This window comes from Nicotiana tabacum, chromosome 22 (assembly GCF_000715075.1).
Source record: "Nicotiana tabacum cultivar K326 chromosome 22, ASM71507v2, whole genome shotgun sequence".
Lineage (NCBI taxonomy): Eukaryota > Viridiplantae > Streptophyta > Magnoliopsida > Solanales > Solanaceae > Nicotiana > Nicotiana tabacum.
Genome location: NC_134101.1, coordinates 18,214,167 through 18,224,254, shown reverse-complemented (window position 1 = coordinate 18,224,254; position 10,088 = coordinate 18,214,167). Strand labels below are relative to the sequence as shown.

At 36.6% G+C, this 10,088-nt stretch overlaps 1 protein-coding gene across 2 annotated transcripts; it reads left to right on the top strand.

Annotated features, from left to right (window-relative positions):
- Positions 1-368: 368 nt before the first annotated feature.
- Positions 369-4,312, top strand: LOC107808852 (uncharacterized). Of its 2 annotated transcripts, none has more exons than XM_016633415.2 (5): positions 369-747; positions 1,520-1,649; positions 2,898-3,088; positions 3,419-3,592; positions 3,837-4,312. In XM_016633415.2, the coding sequence occupies exons 1-5, from the start codon at positions 547-549 to the stop codon at positions 3,921-3,923; spliced, it is 783 nt and encodes a 260-aa protein (XP_016488901.1). In that variant the 5' UTR covers positions 369-546; the 3' UTR covers positions 3,924-4,312. The 2 variants fall into 2 exon arrangements, with proteins under 2 accessions (XP_016488901.1, XP_016488902.1); XM_016633416.2 differs by having other exon boundaries at positions 379-747; positions 2,949-3,088.
- Positions 4,313-10,088: the final 5,776 nt, after the last annotated feature.

Sequence of the window (10,088 nt, the reverse complement as noted above, 5' to 3'; positions counted from 1 at the left end):
AAAAATTAAAATGACGATATAATATTCAAATTCTTGTTTAAAACCCATTTAATTGAAGGTTAAAAGGGTTATAATGAATATTACAGAAACTAAAATCGAAATAAAGCAATAACTGAGGGACTAAAACTACAGTTTCCCCTTACTTTATTTCTTCACTTTCCCTTATGTAGAAAAAGTTTAAGAAAACAGAAGAGATCCCAACATGCTATAGTAAACCTCCCCCAAGGCGGCCACCATGAATGCAGTCGATCACATTCAGAAGCGCGACAATAGGCGCGTGTTTGCTATTCTCTTCCCAACCGTCCATTCCTATCAACATCCTACCAAAGTTTTTAATACTATAAAGAAAGGGACCTACAAAGCAAAGCAAACAAGTAAAAGGTTATAGCACAAGAAAAGCTTTGAATCTCAGATACCTCTCCCCTTATCTATTTCACGTTGTATGCAACTTCAAAACCCTATATAACTATCCCTAAATCCTTAACCGCCGACCACAGAATCAGCTGAATTGTTATTTGATTGAACATTTGAAGGTGTGACAGTAAAATGTCTGCTATTGTTTGCGGCAAGAGATCGTTCTTCGAAGATTTACAATCGCCGTCGCCGACTTCAGCATCGCCGCCTATTTCAAAGAAGCTCCGATGTTCCTCCACCTCTCCGATTCGATTACCGTCTTCGTCGCCGCCGCCTCTGCAGATGGCTGTCATCGATCAGCTGAGAGCTTTGTTTCCTGATATGAACAGTCAGGTATGCGTTCCTCCTAGAAATTTGTTGTTGTAAATGTTCGTTAATTGGAGAAATATTGTAGAATTTGCTAATATTCTTCTTTTTTTTTAAATTTGGTTATTATAAGTAAATATTCTGGTATCGTAATGAAATGATCCGAATGTAGTGGGATGAATATTATAGATGACTTGTCCTACCAGCTCTAACTAGTTTGAGATTCAGGTAGTTGATTTAATTTGGTTATTGCAAGTATTTCTCTGCGATAGTAAAGGATGAACCATTTTAAGTTACTTTTTGGGCCGGGTGGGGGGACTGGTTTGCAGCTCTTTAAGCTCAAATGTCCAAGCCTGTCAATGAACGACTTTGGAGATGAAGCAAAAACGTATTGTTATTTTCATCATCTCACGTTATCTACACAAAATTCATTTCAGTTTGGGACATTCCGAAGTGTTTGATACTATTTCATTTCTAAACAACTTTTAAAGTACATTCAATTGTATGAAACTGTTGAACTTTTAAACTCATTGAAATGCTTGCTAGGCTACCTACATTACACACCCTTGGGCTGCAGCCCTTCCCCAGATCCTATGTGAACGCGGGATGCTCTGTGCACCGGGATGTCCTTATCCTGGGTGGTCTTCTACTATAAGAATCTCGAATGCTGTAATCAATTACTTACTTACACGGTGCAAAGATTCATTTTAATGTGTTCTGTATTTCTGTGGAAATACATTGCTGTTGCTTTTGTTTGACAAGTTTCTGGGTACTTAGTGTTTTATTATCTACTGTTCAGCTTCTTGAGAAAGCCTTGGAGGAGTGTGGCAATGATTTGGATGCTGCCATTACGAGACTGCATGGACTTCATGTTAGATATGCAGAAGAAAATTCTACTGCTTCAGAAGCTGATGGAGAGATGGACAGTGGTATGTATAAACATTATGTTTCAATATTTTGAGTTTGCTGATTAAGGAGATGTTAAGTTTTTTCTCATGTTTATTACTCCATACATCTCAAAATGATTTCTAAGTTTGTGATGTTGGAGTGAATATATATGTACACAAATGTATTGGCTATTTTATTAATTGCATAGCGTTGCAAAATTGTATGGAAAAAGTTCAACTAAATCCCTTCCATCAGCCAAAGGGAGATTGTGGGATCAACTTAAGTACTCCTAAATAGGGTTTAGTTCTCAGTGACATGACAGTGGATTCTATGGTGTTTGCTGGTCATTGAAATGGACATTTTCTCCGGAATTTTCTGGCCCTGTCTGTTCCCACGATTGCTACTCATTTTAGTTACCTACTTCTCCAGCATGCTATTTTAGGGTATAGAACCTCATTGATATAAAAAAGAGTTGTATAAAAATTAACTAACACAAATTGGAGTTATAATTAGGATACAAATTAGACTGTTATTTATTGCTTACCATGGATAAATAAAAACTTTGTAATGGCTTGTGCATGAGATTCAAAAGGAAATGCCTAGTAAGTAACTATATGTATTGCTGATACATCGCAGTTAGAGCCATATGTCTGATGTTATAAAATAAGCATCCTATGGTGCAAAGGAATTTCAACATATGTTCATGTGACTAGTTCTTTTGGAGGAACTCATAGATGTGTCCACTTAGCAGTTCATTCGAATCTTGTGACTCACGTATATTTATCTGAATCTGTAGGAATTAGTGTAGAATGGAATGAAACTATTTAGTATTCAGGTGCACACAACTCAGGTTATATCAGGTGCAACTTCTAAGTTGAAAACTTTGGCATCAGTCCTCTCTGATGAATTACAGGTTCTTGTTGATATACAAATGCCATGCCATTTCTCTTATTTCTAGTGAATCTTCATTGGATCAACTGAATGGTTGTTATATCTTAGAAGTAGATTAATCAAAAACCTCATTAGCCTAGTCCAGATTTTCATAAATTGTAGAGGTAAGGAATCTAGCCCTTGTAAATGACGTAATTTCCCTGTTAGATTTTATTAGCTCTCTCACTATGGCTTAAAAGCCAGTTTTTTCCTTTTGGTTTAGCTCCAAGCTCTGACCTAGAAATTTTTTGTATTAGGAGCAAACTGAACTTCTTTCTTGTACTTTTTGCATCTTCTTGATGCCTTTAATGCAACATCTTACTTCATCAGAAAAAAAAATTGCATGCAAAAATTTGCAGGTACAGAGCCCATTACTTCTGTCCTAAATGATCTTCCGGCTGATGGTGCAGAATGGGTGGAGCTGTTTGTGAGGGAAATGATGAGTGCTACAAGCATAGATGATGCTAGGGCTCGCGCATCAAGAGTGTTGGAGAGCTTAGAGAAATCTATTAGTGCAGGTAGTGCAGAAGCAGCTCAAAATTTTCAAAAGGTTGGTATCATATATTTGTGTATGTTGTAGTTCGTTGATTTTGCCAGACGACTAATTTCCTGCCAAGGAGTTGTGGGATGATATTTCACTTCTAGCAACTGCGCCGGCGATATTCACATACTTTTCTGGTGCATTTACTTATTATGCTCAGAAGAGTTATGCTAGAAAACTGTTTTGGGAATGCCCATGTTGTTGGCTCTCCAATGCATTCTCTTTGCTTTATTTCATGAGCTCGCAGATACTCATGTTTGCAAATTTACCTTTTCGACATTCTAGTTTATTGACTTTTGCCTATCATTTTCTGATGTTCACCATGCCTGATATTTCCAGGAAAATATGATACTGAAGGAGCAAATAGAAATGATTCTTCGAGACAATGCCATTCTCAAACGTGCAGTGGCAATCCAACATGAACGTCAAAAGGAGTACGATGTTAGGAATGAGGAAGCACAGCATCTGAAGCGGTTGATTGTTCAATATCAAGAGGAATTGAGAACTCTTGAGGTAAAAGCTGGATCTTCATATATTAATTTTCTTGCTTTAACGCACTCTACATGGAGATGTGTTTCATTTACAACCATAGCGAGACATCAAATTTTAATTTTATTTACTCCTGTATTTGTATCGTTGATGCAAGTTTGCTTGCAGTGCATGCGGATAGCCTAGTGTAATACATCGTAACTATCATCCTGCTTCATATATAGACGTATTCAGGTTAGACTTCCTGATTTCATATTCATCATTGCAGGTCAACAATTATGCTATGAAAATGCATTTGCAGCAGGCTCAGCAACGCAACTCTATCCCTGGACGCTTCCATCCAGACGTCTTCTAATATTGAGATGTTTTCAAACAAAGGAGATGGAACCTAGAAAGAGAGCAATCCGGTTGACATCTTGTTAGCTGTGACATAATAAATTTGTATTATATCTGATTGTAGTCTCTTGAGTTATAAGGTTATGTTGAGTGGAGCCGGCTGCTGTTGATGATCTCACATGGTAGCATGTACGTGGCATCATCCGGATAGTAAGGCCTAAAAAGAAGTTGTTTTGAATGATGTGACTAAGCTGTTTTACTGTTCAAATGAGTCACTTTTTTCTTGTGCAAATTCAATCATCTCATAGCCTTTTCATTCATTATGAATAGCATCAGTCCTTCTCTGTACGACATTATGTAATGACGTGAATTATAAGTATATTACTACGTCTGTAATTGTTTTAACCCCGTCTGGAGAGACTGCATTCTTGCTGACACTAGGGGCGTGCAAAGAAGTAGTGCTATTTCACCTGCCAAGCTTTGGATTTCTCTCGGTTTTTGGTCATCCAAAGCTTGAAATCAGTTTGCTAAAAGGGTACAAGTTTTACCTCTTCATCGTACTCTTGAATTTTTCCCTATCTTTCAGTTCCAGGTTTGATAAAATGTGCATTCAAGATTACTTTTTAAACAATAGTCTTAATAGTTGTTCTTGGTGCATTTAACCCAGTAATCTGTGGGGTGTATTTAGAGGGTGTCAAATGTGCGGGCTGCGCTGATTTTGAGCGGGTTAAAAATGCTGAGTCAATATTGACCCGTCCAAAAGTTACTTGGGCCGAGACGAGGTAGGTCAAGATAGGCTAAACTTTGGGTCATAGGCCAACCTGCCCAACTCTTACCAGGCTTTAATTATTATATGTTAATTTCTTATGAATTGTTTAATTACCAAAGAAGACATCTTTTCTTTTGTTATGGTCATATATAACTTATGAAACAAAAAGGAATTATTTATAAGATATTTAAGCAAAGTTGCTCATGGATCAATTTGAACTAAAAAATCAGCTCAATTTTAGATGGGCTGGATCAAGATGGACTGAGGCTACAATGGCCGGGTCAATGAGCAGCCCAACCTTGGCGGATTGGGAAGGTTGATCGATTTGAGCTCAAATTACCATCCCTATGTGCATTGTAAAAAAAGGATTTTTACCTTCCTATACACTATTTGAAACTTTATTACCCTCCCTACTCAAGTTTCAATTTAATTACATAGGCATATACAATTTACTAATTATATACATTTTAGGACTTTAATGAGAATCAATTAACTCCTATAATCTCGCTAACGTACATAACCCACTCCCCTTACGTTTCTCTGTCCATACCCCCCACGATTCTGATACTCTCTCCCTCTATTAACGCTCTCTTCCATTTTTGTTCAAAAATCTTTTATAATCTCTCTCATACTTTCTGATTTCTCTCTCAAAATCCTACGAAATCAGTAACAGCTTAAAATTTTCATTCTCTTACGATGAAGAAGAAAGGATTTCCGAAGAATAGCCCTAAACTAATGTTGGTGATATTCCTACTTTTGAATTGGGTGTTTTCTCACAGGATTCACCCAGAAAGCAGTGAAAGCGACACATGCAAAATCAGAGACAAAGTCCAAGCTTTCCCCTCCTGAAGCTAGGGCAGAAGCTCGAACAAAACTCAAGCATGATAGGGATGCTGGTGAAGCTTCGACATCTGCTAAATCAGTAAAGCGGAAGGGCAAAGAAATTGCTCGTGATGATGATTTTGTCGAAGAAGAAGTTATCCCGAAACCCGCAAAAAAAAATCAAAGTTTCTCCTACTGTCAAACATTCAAAAAAGAAGAAGGTTCAAAAATCTCCTAAAAACATACCCCAACAGCCATTGGAGAAAGTAAAGTTTTAGTATTTACAATTTTTGTTCTTTTGTTTTAGTTACAAAACATGTTTTCATTCTCATGACTATACCTATTTTTTATTTTTCTGTATTTGTAGAAATTTTGTCTACATTGTGTATATTTGTTATTGATTATCAACCTTTCTACATTTTTCTAGAAATTGTAGATTTCTTATATATTATTCGAAATAATTTTGTTAGGGAATATACTACATGATGTAGTTGGTTTTATTGGTTATTATTTGCTTATTTGTAGATGTTAATTTCATTTTCTATAAACAAATTGTATATATAATGTCTAGTTGTTAGTTTCTACTTTTTTGCTCTAAACATAATTTTGTTAGTGCATTTGTAGCTTCAATGTAGTTCAGTTGTTATATATATTTACTAATTTTGTAACTTATTTTTATGCAATGTATTAATTTCTTTCTGGCTGTAGCTAAAGTGTAGTAGAATTGTTATTATTTTATTTTTTGGTCTTTAAACATGTTTTATTAACTTACTGTTTCTTTTGGTGCAGAATCGAATATCATTTGCACCACATGATGTTGATTATGGCATCACTAGGTTCCAGACATTATCTGTCCCTGCTATTCCTTCCCAAATCAAGGTGTTATTGTCTAAAAATGGGTTAAAGTTATTTAAGAAGATATGTTTTAGGCACTTTCTTTGCATGCCCAAAATATGTATCTAAAATCAGGAAATTCAACTTCTCATAAAGTATGAATTGAACGCATTCGGTTCTCATTTTTTTACAGCAGAGATAAAGGGTGAGAGGCTGAACTTTGGGTTGAGGGATTTTGCCCTTATCACTGACCTTAGATGTTTTACAGAAGTAACGGACTTTGGTTACACAACTAAGTATGACAGTAAAACAATGAGGAACTATTTTTCGAACAAGAAAAAAGTTGAGAAGTCGTACTTGAAACAAATTGTAACCAACCATAGTTAGGTGAATGATGAGGATGCAGTCAAGCTGTTTATTCTCTATCTGATAGAATTCTTCCTCTGTCCTTCAGAGAAAGATAATGGTTTGATAGACCATTTTAGGTTCTATTTGGTGGACTCGGGGCAGTATGCGAATTTCGCATGGGGTATCGAAGCTTATACACAATTGCTTCTGTCTGTTAGGCATAAGCTGAACCCTTCTGTGCATTTTTATCTCATTCGAGGTTTTTCACTCGCTATGCAAATCTGGTTGTATGAGTGTTGCTCTACAATCAACACTTATATAGTTACAAAGGTTGGTAATTCGGTCCCCCGCATACTTAACTAGACAGCTAGTAAGGACAAGATATGGATTTCTGCATTGGAAGAGAGGATGATCAAACCATCATGGATCAAGGTAAATGTTTTTCACTTCTATACAGACAATATAAATACAAATTACCTACATATTTTATACATATGATCACTAGGTCCCTCACATTTTTATTTCACTCAGTTCACCAACATGATTGAAGCCCCAGAAGAGCTTTCTAAAATGACTTTGCCAGACAAAGTTGAATACATCCTTGAAGAAGCTGAAACACAGGCCGAGCATCCGACAGATGCTCCATTTCCATCTGGCAATAAGCAGGCAATGAGAATAGATGACAAGAAATATATTCTGAAACAACTAAAAAAAATTAAGAAAAGATGTTGATAAAGTAACAACTGATGATATTCCTAGCTGGTTTCTTTAATTTATGTTATGCAAATTATTTCTTTAACTCTTTCTATTTTAATACGTAGGTCAGTTCAAACCTTGGATTGTTCAAGAAAGAGGTTACCTAATTCTTGATTTTTAGTCTTCTTTATATATCTGTAAGCCTCTAATTGTTAGATACATTATAACCATTTTTTGTTCTTTAGGTTTTTCAAGAACTAGGTAGCATTCGACTGCTACTCAATGATTCCATCAAGTCTGTGCTACAGGCAATAAAAAGTCAACAGGATACTAACATTGATGCTAAGGTTTCATTCAAAATATATTCATTTTGAACAACAATTTTTACCATGTTTATGTTTATATTAACATTCATAAAGTATATAGCCTAACAAATTCTGCTTGCAGTTTACTAGCAGCTCTGCGAAAAATGATGAGCATTACAAAGAAAAGAACAAACAACAGTATCGTGGCAGTAGTGCTAAACCGGTGTTGGTCAGTAGTAGTAAAACATGTATTTTAACACAATTTCATGATATATAATCTACATTATATTCACATTATATCTACATATAGCCTAAATTACCAACAAATAATCTACATTATATTTTCAATTGTTGTCTTAGATACATGACACATGTCTGACATTCAAAATGAGGAGAATGTTCCTATATCATGCCCTGTAGATGTTGACTTATCTTTTCAATTTCAAGGGGCATTGGAGGAAGAAACTGCAGGTATGATTTAGTATATTTTATCTACATATTTCACAATACATATTACATCTCAACTACATGACAAAATTTCAACAAATTAACTATAATTTACCTATAGTATTGTTTCTATTTACTACAAATGATCTACAATTTTATTAAGTTGTACACATTTATTGTAACAGAGAAGAAAACTATGTATGTGGACTCTCTAAAACAGGATGCAAAAGTTAGCATACAAGGAGAGCATTTAAATGAGGAGAAGGAGACTATGCATTTGCAATTTCCAATTCAAGAAGCAAATGTTATACAATAAGGAGACGATTGCAATAAATATTTCAGTGGTATTATATATTATAATATAATTGTAGGAAAAAAATAACAGCTTTCATATAAGTTTCAGTTTTCCCAAAGAACTGATGCAATCAACATACAATATTGTTCTTTTGTTTTTAATTGTGTAGGTGAACCAGCCGACTACATCAATGTGGGTGATTCAGACAATGACTCCAGGTCTGAAAAAAGGGCAGTAACACTTGATGACTTTGAGCTTCCAGAGAACTTCTCATAGATTGTTAAGTTCGGCGAGGTTAATGAAGATGAAACAATCCCTGTGCATCAAGGAAGAACAAGGGTTCCTGGAAATCATGCCAGATCCCCCTTTCTCCCCTATTTCAGTTCTAGAGGAAGCACTTTTGTTGGACCTCCTCCAATTTTCAACATCAAGCATCCATTTTGTAACAACCCGACCGGTTATTTTGAGAATTTAAGTCCCGTTAAGCGGCATAAGGCCCTGAACAGCTTCGTATTATGTGTATTAACTTGCATGCTTGGTTGAATTCAGTTACCGGATGATTCAGAGTGATTTGGGACACTTAGTCCCTAAAACGGAAGCTTAAGCCTTAGAATTTTGACCGTAGTCGGAACTATGTGAAGACGACTCCAAAATGGAGTTTTGTCGATTCTGTTAGCTCCGTTGGGTGATTTTGGACTCAGAAGCATGTCCGGACGGTGAATTTGAGGTCTGTAGCTGATTTAGGCTTGAAATGGCGAAAGTCGAATTTTCGGAGATTTTGACCGGAAGTGAACTTTTTGATATCGGGGTTAGAATGTGATTCCGAGAGTTGGAACAACTCCGTTATGTTATTTGGGACTTGCCTGCAAAATTCGACATCATTCCGGGTTGATTTGATAGGTTTCGACACGAGTTTTAGAAGTTGGAAGATTTGAAAGTTCATAAGTTCGATTCTTGGTGCGATTCATAGTTTTGACGTTGTTTGATGTGATTTGAGACCTCTAGCGAGTTTGTGTTAGGTTATGGAACCAGTTGGTATGTTTAGACGGGGTCCCGGGGGCCTCGGGTGTGTTTCGGATGGGCTACGGGCCATTTTCTCATTGTTTGGTATAGCTATGCTGATATCCGGTGTCCCCTTCTATGCGATCGCGTAGCTGAAGCCGCGATCGCGAAGGCTTGTTTGGTGGGCCGACCATTCCTTCTTTGCATTCGCGTAGTCCCGATCGCGATCGCATACGTGTGCTTCTGCCTTCTCCGCGTTTGCACTTCATTGCTCGCGTTCGCATAGCTCAGTTGTAACAGCTGGTGATTTTCCCCCTTCCCCTTTCGCAATCTCATGCACACTCACGCGATCGCGTAGTGCAGTACCTGGCTCCAACATTTTTCCCTCTTCGCGATCGCACTGTTCCTTACACGATCGCATAATTTATTTCGGCAGTTGCTATTTTTCTTCTTCGCGATCGCACTATTTGTTCCGCGATCGTGATGTACAAATACCTGGGAAGAATATAAAGTTCTCTATTCCGAGGGTTAGCCATTTTTAACATTTTTGGAGTTCTAGAGCTCGGTTTTGAGCGATTCTTTGTGGGGTTTTCAAGAAAATCGATTGAGTAAGTGTTCTTCACCTAGAATTTATTATATTCCATGTTATACCTTTATTTTTATCAT